This window comes from Galeopterus variegatus, unplaced genomic scaffold (genome assembly GCF_000696425.1).
Source record: "Galeopterus variegatus unplaced genomic scaffold, G_variegatus-3.0.2 Scaffold304, whole genome shotgun sequence".
Lineage (NCBI taxonomy): Eukaryota > Metazoa > Chordata > Mammalia > Dermoptera > Cynocephalidae > Galeopterus > Galeopterus variegatus.
In genome coordinates, this window is record NW_007726415.1 from 87,494 (window position 1) to 104,490 (window position 16,997).

The following is a 16,997-nucleotide window of genomic DNA, read 5'->3' on the forward strand; positions in this document are numbered from 1 at the left end:
GTAGTCATACAGAAAGCAGCAGAGAGAGCAAACCTGCTTCCCAATAGCTTTGCAATTCCTGGTTCCTACTCTAATGAGATTTTTACAACAAACATATTATTCAATTTTTACTTAAAATATTTTGAGAGACTTTTTGTTAGTTGGAGCCAAAGAGCCTCTACTTATACATACCTAACCTATACAGTACTTCCAAAAGTATATAAAAGCACGGTCATATTCATTATAATTTTTACAGGTGTTTTGGAAATTTTATCCCGTCTTTATATTTTTTTAAATAGGAATTTTTTCCATGAGGTAAAAGGTGGCAATGATGACTATATACTTTTGCAACTAATTCTAGAATTTAAGAAGGTTCTTTGGGGGTGGGAGGCAGTAGCAAGAGCAATTCTATAAATTAAGGGCTGCTTTATTGTATTAAATATCTTTTTCTAAAAAATGAAATATCATCGTATATTTTGAAGGTGACATAATCTAGGCTGAACAAAAAGAGCTGGTAATAGAAGATGCAATATAATTTCCATATAATTTCAGTGACATTTATAAAGAGAAACAAACAGCTTAAAATTAATGTCATTTATTTTACTTTTACCAATAGCTTATTCTATTTTTTAAAAGGATATTGTTGATATTGTTTCCTTTTTTCTTTTTCTTTTTCTGCATATGACCTATTGAAGAATAGACTATGAGAAAAAGTAAACTGTAGAGTGATTATTTCCCTTATAAGATGATTTTTTTCAAATCCCACACTCCTAAATGTGTATGTGTTTACATTGAAATCTATTTTCAGAACTTTTAGGGACCAAAATCAATAATGAAAAAAGACAAGTTTGGGAATAGGAAATTCGTACATGTGAAAAAAAGAAAGATTCAGGAAGTCATAAGAAAGAACACTCAACAGGAGAAATAATCTTGAGAACCAAAGTAAAAAGCTCACAGCCTGAAAATGTGCCTATACTCAGAAAACAGAATTGGGAGCTCCCACAAAATTCCTATTTTTTAGGAATAACTTTGAGTATAAGGGAAAAGAGGTATAAGACCCCACCCTGAATCAAGAGATGTTATGGTTAACATTGAAATATGAAAATGTCTAGGACCATCACACATTTACACGCATAGGACTGATACAGTGTGAGTAGGAAAGTTACTGACAAACCAGTTAATGAGTGTTTACTCGTATAATAAGATATTACTAATTAATAATCTAATTCATCTGCTCAAGTTCACTATATTTAGTCAGAAAATGGTCTAAGCTATGTAGGACAGGTAGTTATCTATCCTTTTCTTTGAAGATTTCCACATATAAAAATATCAAACTTTTAGCTGTGCAGTTCATTATTTATTATCACAAGGGCTTCCTTAAATTCAGTTAAAATGACACCAGAATTAAATTCATTCTTTTTGTTTAGTTTTTAGTGCGTATGAATTACAACTAACCAGAATTCCCCTCCCCCAAAATTTCATTTACAACTATTACCCTTTAGTTTCTACTTTCAACAATACAGATTTGTAATGCTTTAAGCATTTTCAATATTATTCTATCTAAAAAGCCTATTTTTCCATGCTTTATACTATTCTTTATACTTTCTCCACATTTTCTGAAGTGGAAACATCGAAGTAGCAAAGAAGAAGACCATTTTCCATCTTTGTGATTGTTTTTAACATACTGGTAAAATCTAACATGTTCACCTGGAGGTCAACCATGAGAAACAAGGCCTTTGTATTTATTGTGCTTATTCAATCCTTTCATCCTATACATTCAAAACACTATTTCAATCGTAAAGATATAATCAAATAGCACTCTTCTTTGCAGGATCATATTTTCAATGTTTCAAAATAATTTAGAGTTCTATTTCTGCTCTGCATTTCATCATATTAGAGAACCTAAGTTTGGTATTTTGCACAACAGTAATGAGGATATTTTCAGTTGGTTCACTCAATTGATCAAGTAATATATTAAACAAACCAGGATCTAAAGTCAAGGATAATAAGTAGTCAAACTAAATATAATGTTAGAAGAATGAGTATAATAGTATTATATTATGTCAAACCATATGAAATTGCCATTATTTGGTACACAGTTACATTATCAACAGTTTCATATGGTTCAACCTCACAGTAAGAAAATAATCATAGTCGTTAATCATTAAATGTTTAATATTCTTCAAATAGATTAGCAGCTGTATGGGTTACAAACTCAAAGGTTATAGTGATATCACAAATTAGATATCCATATAGAAATGAAGTGATTGCTTCTGTGATTTGAAAAGGAGTTCTTCAAGGCTAGAGAGTAATTTGCCAATATAAATGGCTAACCAGAAGCACTTAAAAAAACAAACAAAAAAAAACCTTGACAGTCATTGATATATTATTTCCAAACTCTTTTTATAAACTTTTTCACCCTAAATCTTTATTTAGGAAGTTTATTGAGTTATAAATGGCATTACCTAGATTTCCTGGTCATTCCACTAACTCAAACTCTAGAAAATTAAAAAAGGAAAAATCCCTAAGGGCTAAATTATACATGTAAATTCATAAGAATACTAATCAAAAAACTGTGTTTCACCTATAAACAGAGTTACTTTATGATCACCATAACTAAAGTTAATTTTCAAATTATTTTGGTTTGGTTTGGGCTGCTTGTTCTAAGACATCTTTCATCTTTATTATTTCCATTACACCGCCATTGTCTTAGGTCATTATATCTCTTACTAATGAATAAAATAATATCTCTGATCTCAGTACATCAGTTTCGTCCTTCTCCAACTCACGTTCCACACTTCTGATTGTAAATCTAACAAAATGGCAATCTGAGCCCATCATTTCCCTATTCAATATTCTTAAATTTTCATTCACTGAAAGAAAAAAAAAAAATCCAAACTTATTACTGTTATATGGACCTTCAAAATCTGGTCACTATCTCTTCAGCCTAATATCATATAATTTTCTGGTATCCTCTTTTGCTGAAACATATTATGCTTTATTTTGTCTTCTTGCAAAAAATTGCTCTTCCCACTATATGAAATGTATTTACTATAGTAACAACATTTTAATTACTCTTCTTGATTCCTGCGACCATTTGCTATACACTTCATCAGTTTCTTTGAGTATTAGAGGATTAATAGCAGCTTTCTCCACTTATTACCTTCTTATGTGTAAGATTTTCCTATATTTATTCGAACATTGATGGAACAGGGTTATTCTAGGACGTACAACTATGCTCCATTAAGTTCTGACAATAATACTAATATAATCATACCTTATTCCATTTCTTTGATCAAATGCTGGTATCATTGAGGCTGGGTGTTCTGACATTAAAGCCACTAGTAACTGTAACACATCATGAATATTTTCATCCTGCATAATAAGAATCACCAATATTTATGTGGTTAAAATTTTATTCTAAAGCTTCAAATGAAATAATTAAATAGAAAACCCATAACATATCCTACCTCATGCATTGTAAGTAAGTAATTTAATATACTCTGAAGTTCATCTTCCTTGACACCTCGGTCCTAATTTTTAAAAAAATATTTTATTACTTAATTTAAATCTAAAATTACAATGTTATTTAAAGAAAGGCATCAAAATGACCATTTAAAAGAAAATAACAACTTAAAAGTAGTGATGTTTTAATTTAAATCTCCAGGTACCTCATAATTCACAGATATCATTTCAAGTTAAACAAGTAAATATTTAAAAATTATATCATTTTTTAGTTAATATTTAACTGACTTCACTATTACAAGTTAGCATATTTTGATCATTCAACTATATTCATATTACTAGTTTCTATTCACTTACTCTTTCCTTAGAACAGTACAATTGCCAGGCTTTACAGTATCAATTTTTGTGTATTATCTCACAGTTTCACCTTCATTTTCCCTTTTGTCTTCATCTTAATCTTTAAAAGATCCTACTGCAATAAAATGTTATTTAAGCCTTCTTAACCTGGAACATAGACCATTTTCTAGAATAAAATCTTTATACTCAATTCTTATTCATATGTTCCTTGTCTATTTCTGCCACATCCTTTGACATGGAGGATCTCAAAAGGCATTTAACCAAAAGTTAAGTTCAACAAAAGTTAATACAAAGTTTTACAGAATTTTGAAAGCAATTCATGAATTAAAGACAGTTATTGCTAATTAAACAATAACGATTTTAAACTATACCAAAAATTCCTTTTCACCTAATATACTGCAATTCTGAATTATATAAGTTTATTTTACCTTTAGTATGAGCTGTTTCAGAAAAAGTAGCATAAATGCTCGTAGTGATATAATTTCTTTTTGTGATGGCCGGGGACCATCTATAATAAGACAAAAAAAAGAAAAGAAAAAAAACCCCATGATATTAAAAAAGCTTAATGTAATTATGTTGTGATACTATGGAAGTACTTAATAATTATATTTACTAAAATTATGATATTTATTAGTATTAATGTGGCACATTTCAATAATATCATAGCATCCAAAATTAATTTTTAAATTTTTGGAAATTAACTTATTCACTGAATGTCAGATTTGGGGGAAAGAAGAAAATTTTTTAAAATTACAATATATTACCACACATTGATAAATGTATGATCACCAAGTATTACACAGATACTCTTTCCTGTTTTTATTAAAGGTTTCCCAATATTTCTTCCATCCTCAAATTTGTCTTCATTCAAAGACCCCTCTCCATTTTTACTCCACACATTATAAAGCATAGAAAAAGGGGGATTATATTTTCTTGTAATTATTTGTTTTGCAGCTTTTTTCTTTTATGTCACTTGTATACAAAATACATATTTACAGTGAGCACGCAAATGCTTGCTGAGACAATAAATGAAAATGAGTACAAAAAGTTAAAATGTACATATCAGTTCCATAATTATGTCTAAATTTTAAAGTAATTAATTGTAAAATACCTAATTATCAATAAAAATGAGAATATGAAGTGATATATGCATACAATACTTTTAAGAAATGTATCTAGACCCATGAAAAACCTTTAACATTAAGCCTTTCTTGAAGCAACCAGAACTTATATGGGTGCCTTATAAGTTTTAAAAGCACAATCCCATCATGTATAATTTATAACATCTACATATTCACTCAACAAATATTTATATGCAGATGATTATATCTGTGAGCAAATTCTCACCCAAACAATCCATTCTACCTATTATTTACAAAGAAATGTGCTCCCTATATCCCAGGCTGCTCTCCACATTTTTTGTCCCAATCCTACCAGTAGTGCACAAAGTTCCCTTTCCCTCCTTATCAATACTTGGTGTTACTTTTTCAAAAACATCTTTCACTGTAAAATATAGCACACATACGGAAAACATAAATGTACAACTTAATGAAATTTTATAAAATGAACACCTGTATAACCACTGTTCAGGTCAAGAAATTGAGCACTGACAGTAGTCTGGCAGGTAAAGCCATCAACCATTGGTGTACTGGTAAATGAGCTGCAGGGGTAGAGGGATGAGGTCCTGATCTACAGCATTTACACTTTTCTGATTTTTGTTGTGTAAATACTCCCACCATGACTGATTTTGAGCTCAAGCTGCCGATGGTTTAACAACCAGTTCATAAACTTCCTGAATATTTAACAACTGGCTGTGTCCCCAGCGTGTCTAGCATGCTAAAGCCCTCACCCTACTCCAGCCCTCAGCTCTGTGCCACATTCTCCTTCCTCATGACATCATTCCCCACTCCTTCCCAGTAGAGACAGACATTATCTTAATAATATTTTCCTCACTTTTATTTAAATTTTTGCCATACTTCATAAAATTGGACAAGTATTATAATATCTCTGGGCCTCGGGTTACTTTTTTTCTTTATTGTTAAAATAAGAATAATAATATTGCTTATGTCATAGGATATTTTGTGAGGATTAAATGGATCAGCATATGTAAAGGGATTAGAATAGTGCCTGTCCCATTTTAATTGTAAGCACTCAGTAAATTAGTAAGTTAGCTATAATTACTGTTGTCACATATTGCACAATGGAAACAGCATGTTCCAGAGAAATATATACACATCTGTGTTGTGTGTGAGTATATACTAATCCATTTTTTGCAAAAGAAATACAAATATATTTATCTAACAAATATGAAATTGAGTGAGAAAACAATCACAAATTATACTGTTTATGTACAACACAGAAGCTAAACAATAAACTATTTAGAAATATACATGTAAATACCAAAAGAATAAAGCATATTAAAAAATAAGAAGCATCCATGTAAAGAAAAGGAATAGTAAACATTAAATTTAGGATGGGGTTATCTCTATGGCAGCAAATGGAAAGGAGATGTGACCACTGATGGGTACACATATTTCTTAAGCTTGGTGAATTTTAAATAAGGTTCATTTTACATACCAGGAGTCTTCAAAACATCCATGAAAAGATTCACATTACCTTTTAATTAGATTTTTCCACAAACTTTTAAATACCCTAATATATGTGTATATATATTTTTATTTATATTTATATGTATAATTATACCACTTTGTATTTAAGACATATTCAAAATAAATCTTTGACACATCTGTAATTTTAAACTCTATGTGTATGCATGGGTAACTTTGTGTTTGAGCAGAGAAAGAGAGGTTGAAAGATATATGAGACTAGTAACACTGTCTACTACCAAGAACATGTATTACTATGATATTTTTAATATATATTAATGTTTTTGCAGGAAATCATAATAATAATAATTTAACAGACAAAAGTGTCAAAGCAAAAAGATCCTACTTCTCAAGGTAAATGCCCATACATGAATAACAGTTCTATGAAAGCTAGTGCAGTATAAATTATCTTTAGACAGTCCTTAAAAGAAAGCATTTTAATTCAAAATGGTACTTTAAGAAGTTGTTATTTAGAAAACTATATACTTCAAGTCAGAACTTCACACTCCACTGAATAATAAAATTAATTTCAGAAGGATTAAAACATTAAAGTAAAATAATAAAATAAACAATAAAGGAAAAGAAATGTTCCTTTACTTTTCTGCCACTTTTCTCTGAAATATATTTATTGGTTCTTTTCCACTCTCTCTCCTTGAGATAGCCAGAGCCAGTGGGACATTGGAGGTAAGGATCCCAAGGAAGCAGCAGAAGCCAGGGAGAAACCCAGTGGCTGACAGAGCCAAGGAGGCACCCGAGTCTGGCAGGACCTTCAAGGTGAGGGCCAAGGAGATAATATAGGCTGATAGGGTGGTGAGCTCCAAATAAACAATTGGAGCTGAGGAGGCAACAAGGACCATTCAGAGAATGGTCCAAGCTGAGGAGATGGTTGGAGACAACTGGCAACGTTAAAGCTGAGAAAGTGATGGTGTTGGGACAAAACATCAGTTTCATAAAGTGGAATAAAAAAATATATAAACACATTAAAGATACTGGGAGCCAGATTTCTCAATATTGAACAAGAAAGCTGCAAACAAAGTTTGAGGCTAGATTGAGTGATGTGGTTTTGAAGTGGAATTGAAGGTATCAGTGTGAACTTATTTGTTTTAATACAGATAGATCAGTTTAGATATATACACATCTATGTATACATATACATATATAAACATATTTCCTAGATATGTCCACTAAGAATATCTGGACATAATGACATTTGAAGAGCAATAAGCACACCTAACACCCCGATTTTGGTTTACATCTTAGTTTCTAAAAACATATCCACCAAGCAAATCAGGGCCCCTTATCGAAATAGCTGATTCCAGGGCTGGAAAAGGAGAGTATAGGATGAAGCAAGAACATCTTGTGCCAGAAAGTATGGAAGTACTAAAAAAAATGGACATTTGTCATAGAGACTCAAGAATCCATGTGAAGGGTCTTACTGGTCAAATCTGGAACAACTTGAGCTTCAAAATGAATAATCATACAATCGAGAGAATAGACCAACTACAGCCTTTGGGCTAAATCAATCATGCCATCTGTAAGCTTCATTGGAACAAGCCACAGCCATTCATTTACATACTATCTGTGCTTATTTCTGCAATATAATGGCAGAGCTAACTACTTGCAACAGAAAACTTTTGGCTCCCTAAGCCTAAAATACTTACTCTTTGGCCTTTTGCAAAGAAATTATACCAAATGTTTTGTTTTTTGCAGCTGGCCAGTATGGGGATCTGAACCCTTGACCTTGGTGCTATCAGCACCATATGCTCTCCCAAGTAAGCCACTGTCCAGCCCTCCAAATATTGATATGATACACTGAACAAAATAGAAATCTATGAGTGTATACCAAAATAATACAATTAAAAATAAATAAATGGAGAAAAAAAGCAAGTTCTTCTTTACAGTAGAATGTAAACTAATAAATATCTTAAAAAACATCACCATTTGGCAGCTGTCACAGTAAAGACCAATTCCAGAAAAGGCATCAATGAACTAAAACAAGTAGGTGAAACTCTGTTGAAGAACAGGATATTTATATAGTTTCAATGTATTTCTTCACCAAATACTTATTAATTATAAATAAAATTCTAATTTTATAATGAAGAAAACTGGAAGACAACACTGTAACCCAATGTTCAAAGTTAACACCACTAGTAACAGGACAGGCAACATTGTGTACCCCCTTGACATGGTACAGTGAGACAGAAACAGCACGACTTCTATGTTATTCCCTACAAAAATGAAAAACCTGAATCATCATGAGCAAATATCAAACAAATCTAAATTGAAGAGTATTCTAAAAAATAATTTGCCTGTATTCTTTAAAAATGCCAAGGTCATGAAAGACAAGCAAACACTAAAAGAACAGTTCTACATTTAAAAACATTAAAGTGACAAGACAACTAAATGCAACACATGATCCTCGACTGGGAATTAGGGCAAAAGAATTTTTTTTTTAGAAGGAACATTATTGGGATAATTTGTGAAATGTGAGTGGGGTCTTTGGATTAGATGATGGTATTATATTAATGCTAACTTCCCGATTTTAATGGGTGCCCTGTGGTTATCTAACACAGTGACTTTACCTCTTAGGAAATAAAGTACTTAGGGGTAAGAGGGTATTACATGTACAATTTATTCTCAATTGATACAGAAAAAAATAAGTACTTGTATGGGTATGTGTGTTTATATATATATATATATAAAGGGAAAATAAGAGATTGATAAAGGCTGTGTGATAAAAAGTAAAATATTGAGAAATCTGGTGAGGGGTATGAGAATTCTTTGCACAATTTTTGCAACTTTTCTGTAAATTAGAAATTAATATTTTAAAGCAGTAATTAATGTGTTAATATATGATTTGTTTAAAACAGAGAAAACACCATAGTGTTTAACAAGAGCTCTCAGTTTGGTAGACATGATTCAAACTTCAGTGCTGTCACTTTTACCAACTTTCAGTTTCCTAATCTGTAAAATAAGGATGATATGATCAACATAACTATATATGATATAGCCTTATGTATGTGTATGAATATGTCTATGTATCTATAATTACATTTTTTATATATATTATTAAACAAATTAAATTGTAGAGTACTTAGCAGAGAATCCAACTCATGGCAAGCATTCAATAAATTTTAGGCATTAATAACTTAAAAGTAAAGGAAGAAACCATAAAAAAGACAAAATAATAGGTCTGAGTGTGAATAACAATTTTTAAAGCCCCATCAATAAAAGGACATAAAAGTAATCCTATATAAATATTAAAATAGCGAAATGCTATTTTCCCTTATCAAAAAGATTGTTATCAAACTATAATACTCAATGCTATTGTGAGCATGCTGATTATAGCACTCTAACACATGATTGTTGAAATTGCAACTGGTGCATTTCTGAAAAAAATTGTAAATATTTGTCACAATACTCAATGCTATTGTGAGCATGCTGATTATAGCACTCTAACACATGATTGTTGAAATTGTAACTGGTGCATTTCTGAAAAAAATTGTAAATATTTGTCACGGGCTTATTTGTCATTAGCCCCTTTCTCTAAAGAAATCAAAGATGGAGGTAAATGATAATAAAGGAGTAGATCACCCTATTATTTACAGAAATAAAATTTAGAAACAATGTAAATAATATATTCTCTTAGATTAGGATGTAGAACTGAGGGGGGAAAAAAGCCAAGAGATCAAGAAAATCTAAATTCTGTAAAAAAGGTTAAATATCTTCACATATTTGTGCAATAAGAAACAGTGGAGGAAAACATGCCAAAGTTGTAAAAGTAATTATTCCTGGGATTCGGGTCATAAAATACTTTTTCTTCTTTACCATTTTATTTTCTGTAAGTATGTAATTTTTTGTATAATTTTAAAAACTGGACTTTTTTTTAAACAAGAAAGATAAAACAGTAAAGAATTAAGTTAATTTCTACTACACTCAGAACAAAGGATGAATTTGGAATAAAAATACAAAGGTAATCATCTGAAAATGTTGAAAGCAACTGTACTAGAACACACCAGTTGTAACCAATACCATTCATGTTTTTAGTATTATGAAAGCACCTTCCTGAAACCAAAAAAGTATATAGACTAATATGAAGACAATTAATTTTTACCTGCCTTTACTCCAAAATAATTTAATACTACAAATCTATAAACTTCTTTACCACAAATAATTCTCAATATAAAAGTCTACAACATAAGAAAGAAAATAGTTCAGTGATAATTTCATAGTCATGCACACACGTTCTCTATAACAGTACTCAGGATACAGAACAATCATAGGAAAGTGTAAAAATAGTATGAGTATTGTACCTACCTAATCCTTTAGGCGTAATGCCACTACTGTCGGCAGGATTCATGACCCAGTAGTAATATTTTAACGTGTGCATTAGCTGTAATACTGTTCCTACCCTGCGTATGGTAGTGTAGATGGTAGCAGTTCCAATAAATTCAGCAGACAAATAAGTATATAGGGAAAGTTGAACCTAATATGGAATATTAACCAATTATTAAAATAAATTTAAAATGTCTCAAGTGCTCATATTATAAGTATACGTTCTATTGTTTTTCCCCCCCCAGGTGCTTAATGTTTTTATTGTTTCCCTACTTCCTTTGTTGCATCTCTCCTTCATCCCTAAGAAACAAAACCACCACCCAAACTTCCAGGGTTGCATGAGCTGCAACTTGTTCTTTGTAACTAAAGTGAGTAGCTGATTCTGGAAAAGCAAAGAGCTAGAGAGGAAGGATGTGAGGCCGGAGCACAGAGCCCAGGCCAAAGAAAAATCAGTATACATGCTATTCTAATTTAAATGCAAATTGGTAAAGACCAAGAAATGACCATTTATTATGAAGTCAAAGATAACGTTTATTTAAATATAATTTATATTTTAAAAAGAAAATAATCTATAATCAACACATTCTAATTAAACCTATTTTAATAAAGGTAATCTAGTAGCTAAAGTGATTCAATAAGTAAAATTAATCTGACAGGAAAATCGAATTATTTTAAAAGTCAAGTAGACTAAAACTCTTAAGCAAAGTTAATTTCAGTAGCTAACAGTCTATGTATTTCATCACAGAAACAGAACTAACAAGTCAGCTATAGCATATCTAAAATATATATATAGTGTTGTCATATATCCTAAAAGTTCATGTACTAATTTCAAATTTTCTTCACCTATTGTCATGAGTATACAGTTGGCTTTAAGGATCTGACTATGTGAGCACAGAGATGGCAAGTTCTGGTTTAAAAGAGGGAACAAACTTCAGGTTTGGGGTTAGTCCAATAATTAATGTTGAACCATAATAAAAATCAGAACTTAAACACTATCTAACGAGGTAAGAGGGAGATTTTAAAACTGTAAAAGACAGCTCAAAATCAAAATACCCCTCATTATTGACTTCCACTAGGATATAATAGGACTAAATTTGGGTATGCAAAATAATAGAAATTTTATGTTAATATCTAGAAAAATATTTATTTTATGTATATATTTATTTTAAAACAATTATTATTTACATGTCATGATATAAATTCTGCGTTCAAAATGAAAGAAATTTTTCCAGTCAAAATGATCACAGTGGGGCCGGCCCGGTGGCGCACTGGAGAGTGCGCCGCTTAGGAGTGCAGCGGCGCTCCAGCCGAGGGTTCGGATCCCATGTGGAGACCGGTTCCCGCTCACTGGCTGAGCGTGATGCGGATGCAACACCAAGGGTTGCGATCCCGTTACCGGTCAGTAAAAAAGACAAAAAGGAAAAAAAAAATGATCACAGTGGTCATAATACAATTAGTTTTCTGTTTTCCTTTCCTAGTCTTTCAATAACTAGTGTACCAAATTCTCTTCCTTGGAAAGGCATGAATCATGAATCACATCTAATGATGTCAGAATGCGGCGTTACACCAAGCTTAATTTTTAATCATAGTTTCATTTATTTTATTACTTATGTATTTAATATTTTGATCTCTGATACTGCCTAACAAAATTGCCTTAGATTAACTGCAAAATAAGCTGAAAAATTAAGATGTTTTCTATGGGATACTTTAGATCCAGTAACTATGATTTATAACATCACATTAAAATAAAATGAATGAAGATAAAATTCATACCTTTGCAGGTGTATGTATCCAGATGGCTGGGTTGAATAAAATGTGATCACAAAGCTGCTTTAGCAAAGGTGCTCCATGAGATAAACCATCAAGGTATTTTGCAAAGGATAAAAATTGCTCCAAGACAGCTCTAGTTATATGAACTCGTGATGACTAAAAGAAGAAAACAAATTCTAGCTAAAAAGATCCAGAATATAAAAATGTATAATCTCTCACAAGTTACATATAAATTTCTCACAAGTACATATACATTTTTCATATACTATCCCTAATACCTTAAACATAAAATACAAAATTTTATATTTCTTTTGCTATTAAAAATTTAATTATATTAAGAAACCTAAAATTTTAGGATTTTTTTATGTGATAGCTTGTTATCTGAAGCCCTGTTCAGGACACTTACAGACAAATAACTCAGGCAAAATCATGCCACTATTAGCTCAACCTAAAGAAATAAAATAAGTTATGAGTAAGAAGGGTTTCATTCCATTTTTGTAGATACTGACAAAGAAGAGCGGTTAGACATAGAAATTAAAATAAGGTGAAATAACTATTATGATAATACAAAAAAATTTAAAAAGACATTAGGAAAGAGAAGTGCTTTCACTTAAACAAGCGCCAACCAAAGTAAAAATAAATTGACCCTACCATTCCACTGAATCTTTTCTTCAAAAAATGAAAAATGAATTCGACATCGACAAACGCAATGCATCTTGCTTAGCATACACCTTTCTGACCTATCCATAGTTTCTGAAAAAGAGGAGCTGACTCTCCTAGATACACTCATTTAGATTTCATGATCCTCAGACTATTCAGTGTCCTTTGCTTAAAATATTATTTCCTTGGCCTTCTCTTTTCCATAAATATACTCTCCTTGGATGATACCCTATGCTTCCACAGCTTCATATAATACTACCTCTATGCTGAGTACTTCCATGAGGAATTTTCAACTGCCATTACCAATGTATAACCTATCACCAATGGTATTTAGATAAACAATACACCCTCCAAAATTCAAATTAAACCTTAAAGCTGTGCTTCCCAATACAATAGCCACTGGCCCCGTGTGGCAACTAAGCACGTGAAAGGTAGCTGTAAATATGTACAGACTGGATTTTGATAGCTCAAAATGAAAAAAAGAATGTAAAAATCTTATTTTATTGAACATATGCTGAAGTGATGATATTTTAGATATACTAGGTTAAATAAAATATATTAATAAAATCAATTTCACTTGTAACCTTTTACTAGAAAATTTTAAATTGCATATGAAGCTTGCATCATACTTTAATTGGACAATCCTCAGACTAAAATGTTATAACAAAGAGAAAATGCTCTTCATAAAAGCTGATAATTCACACTCAAATGTCACAAAAAGTATATCTTCCTACACAAATCTTTTCTTCTTCATCTAGTGAAACTTTTTGTAGTATCACCATCCTCCCAGTCATAGGGTAAAGAATCACCTACCACTCAACCCTAAAGCATATCACATTGCACCTTTCTCCCCATTCTCTACTGACTGAAGTCCAAATATCAGTATAGAATAACCAAGATCTACAAAGGACTAACATTGTAGACTCTTACCAATTTTATCTTCCACATGATTTATCCACATTCCTCATGCTCATAACAAGGGTAACTCAATAACTTTGATCTAGCATGTCATACTTCTACATTAAGGGGTCACAAACTCAAATGATTGCACGTAGTTAACAATGATGTCTGAATTAGGGTAGGAGACAATAAAGAGTGGTGAGGGCTACCCCAGGTACCCAAAGGAAATAAAATTCAAAACTAAAAAACTTTTTGTTGAACCACACAAAATATTTCCTTGGGCCAACTTCACCCACATGACACTAGTTTGCTTCACTTGCTTTTTCCACCATGGCCCTCAACCCGTAAAAGCCTTGCATCCATTTCCTTTACCTTAAAGGTAAAGCTCAAGACTTTTCATTTAGTCATTTAGAAAACAGACATGTTGAGTACACACTATTCACCAGGCTCTCTCCTTAGAACGGTGGAAAAAGGAGTTAACAAAACTGAATTCTGCCTTCAGTTATTTTAAGGGAGGAGAAGGCAGAGACATAGTAAGAAAAATAAAAAGGTAAAGAAGGTCATACGTTTTATGTTAATAAATGCATGGAAAAAAACATGGAGCAGATAGGAAATTTGTGGACAGTGGTTAAAAGGTTTTACTGAGAAGGTGGCATTTATTGGTATGAATCAACTTAGGCTAACAATGATTTTATATTAACAGGAATGTGTGTTATACAAAAGATATCACTAGTGCTTAGAAAAGCAATATCCTACAAAAATCAAACCAAACCTTAGAGCATAAATTTACATGAAAATTCCACTAAAAGATGAAGGAAATAATCCTAACAAATAGCTGGGTTATCAAAGGGGGAGGGAGGACAAAAAAAAATTGAATAAAAAAAGTAAAGATTGGGCACTCCTATTTAAAGGAACTTCAATAAATACAATACTTTAAATTCTAAAACGTTCTATTCACAGATGGAGGAATAGGAGAGAACAGAACTACAGAACTGTGGTTATTAGAGGTGGGAAAGGGGGGGGGGCCAGAAATTAGTTAAGGGTCACAAAGATTGATTACGTTTTATAAACATGAGTATATTAATTATCCTGATTTGATCATCAGTACAAATATGTATTGATATTTGATTGTGTACCCCACAAATATATATAATCAATAAAAAAGTATAAAAAAAGAATAAAATTAAAATAACAGATTGATTTAAAACTTCAGTCAGCTCCTTTTCATTTATAATTTCACATACCTTATCTTATATATTCTATTTTTATTCAGTAGTAATGATTTCAAGAATATGATCTGATACATTCTACTTTTATGCTCAAAACTCTGAGATACAACACAGTCAGATCCTATTACTCAATAAACATTCTCAGAGATCAAACTTTAAATTATTTGTCACGTGCTTTAAAGAACACTGAACTGCAATATAAAATAAGGTTGACTATTATGAACATACTCACTTGAGGAAGTAATTCGTAACTCTCAAACAAGTTTTGAACTTGCTCCATGATATTAAAAGGTGTGCTAGAAGTATCATATAAGGTATTCCACATTACTAAAAAAAATTGCGTCTGTTCTTTTTACATACTAATTAATGTTGTTGCATAGTAGTTTTAATTCTAAAACTGATCTTTAGGAGCTACGTTTCTGAATTATGTCTTCTTATTGGCCTAATAAAAAATCCTACTCATTGTAAAATGAACATTCTCTTCAATAGCATTCTATCTTTACCTCTAAATAGTACTTAGTCCCTTTCCTTGCATTAGTTATTCACATATCTTTCTTTCCTAATATAAGAACACTATCTTATTCATCTTTTATCTTCCTGATCCCTACTCTAATTCTTCAGTAAATTTTAACTGAATTCATGTCAAATTCATGAATAGAATAAGATTAGAATAGATAAGAAAAAACAGAGAGTTTGGGAAAGGATGAAAGAAGGTATCCAACTCTGTTTTAAATGGTTTACTTGGATCGATGACTTTAAAATATTTTTCTATTTTAGTATTTGCTTTCATTTCTCATGTAAAGTTGTTTTAAAAGAGATTTTTACCTGTATAATTATAATTATAAATCTATAAACCTTAGGCAGAGCACAATGTGAATCTCATAGAAAATGCAAGTTCTTGTAGTTGAACTACATGATACTACTTTTGCATGGTGAAGAAATACACAATTTTTAAGAAGTACTATATGAAACATGACTAACCATATTTGGAAGGGGAATTTGGGAAGTTAGAAAAAACAATTATAGCATCCACTCCAGAATTAACTAAGCCAAATAGGAGCACTGGATGTTACAAGGAGAAACTGCTATTCAATAAAGAGAGAACTCTCTGACAACATTTAGAGCAGCCTACAATGAAACGGGTTGTCAAAAATGTTCTTTTTTATTGCAGAAACCATTCTCCTTATATAGAACATGCATGATTATATATTAAATAAACTGTGAATAATTATTTTTAAAATTATTTTATGTGGTAGAGGTACATATTGATCCTCAATATTCATTCAGCTCAAAATAGCCTAATCCAATCATATTAATTATTTGTTGTTGTTGCTGTTGTTGTTTTGCTGGGGGTGGGAGGCAGGTAAGGATTACTTCAGAGACTCAGCATGAAAGTTTAGCAATTTCATAGTAACAACTGTTGGTTCAAAGGTAGGCCAAGACCTAAGCTGACCAATCATATTAAAGAGAAAGATCTTATTCAGTAATTATGAGAAAGGAACTCTTTCTTTCTGCCTAGATCTGAAGGTGTATAGCACCAAGTCCCCCAACAGCCTTCTTGTGACCACAAAGGATGACAGCTTCAGCATAAAATCAATACTGTAGGTGGCACAGCAGAGATATTGATAAAATACGGGTATCTGGGCCGGCCCGGTGGCGCACTGGATAAGTGCGCCGCTTGGGAAGCGTGGCGGCG

General features: G+C 31.6%; 1 protein-coding gene across 1 annotated transcript in view; it reads right to left on the reverse strand.

Annotated features, from left to right (window-relative positions):
- The window catches only part of LOC103586076 (neurobeachin), a gene marked incomplete at its 3' end in the record, with an annotated part of 263,314 nt that overhangs the window by 85,304 nt on the left and 161,013 nt on the right, over positions 1-16,997 (reverse strand). The window contains exons 12-16 of the mRNA XM_008567211.1: positions 12,516-12,668; positions 10,725-10,893; positions 4,230-4,309; positions 3,450-3,512; positions 3,257-3,354 (exon numbers count right to left, since the gene is read on the reverse strand). Coding sequence (XP_008565433.1) covers positions 3,257-3,354; positions 3,450-3,512; positions 4,230-4,309; positions 10,725-10,893; positions 12,516-12,668 — 563 coding nt within the window. The remainder of the gene's footprint in view (positions 1-3,256; positions 3,355-3,449; positions 3,513-4,229; positions 4,310-10,724; positions 10,894-12,515; positions 12,669-16,997) is intronic.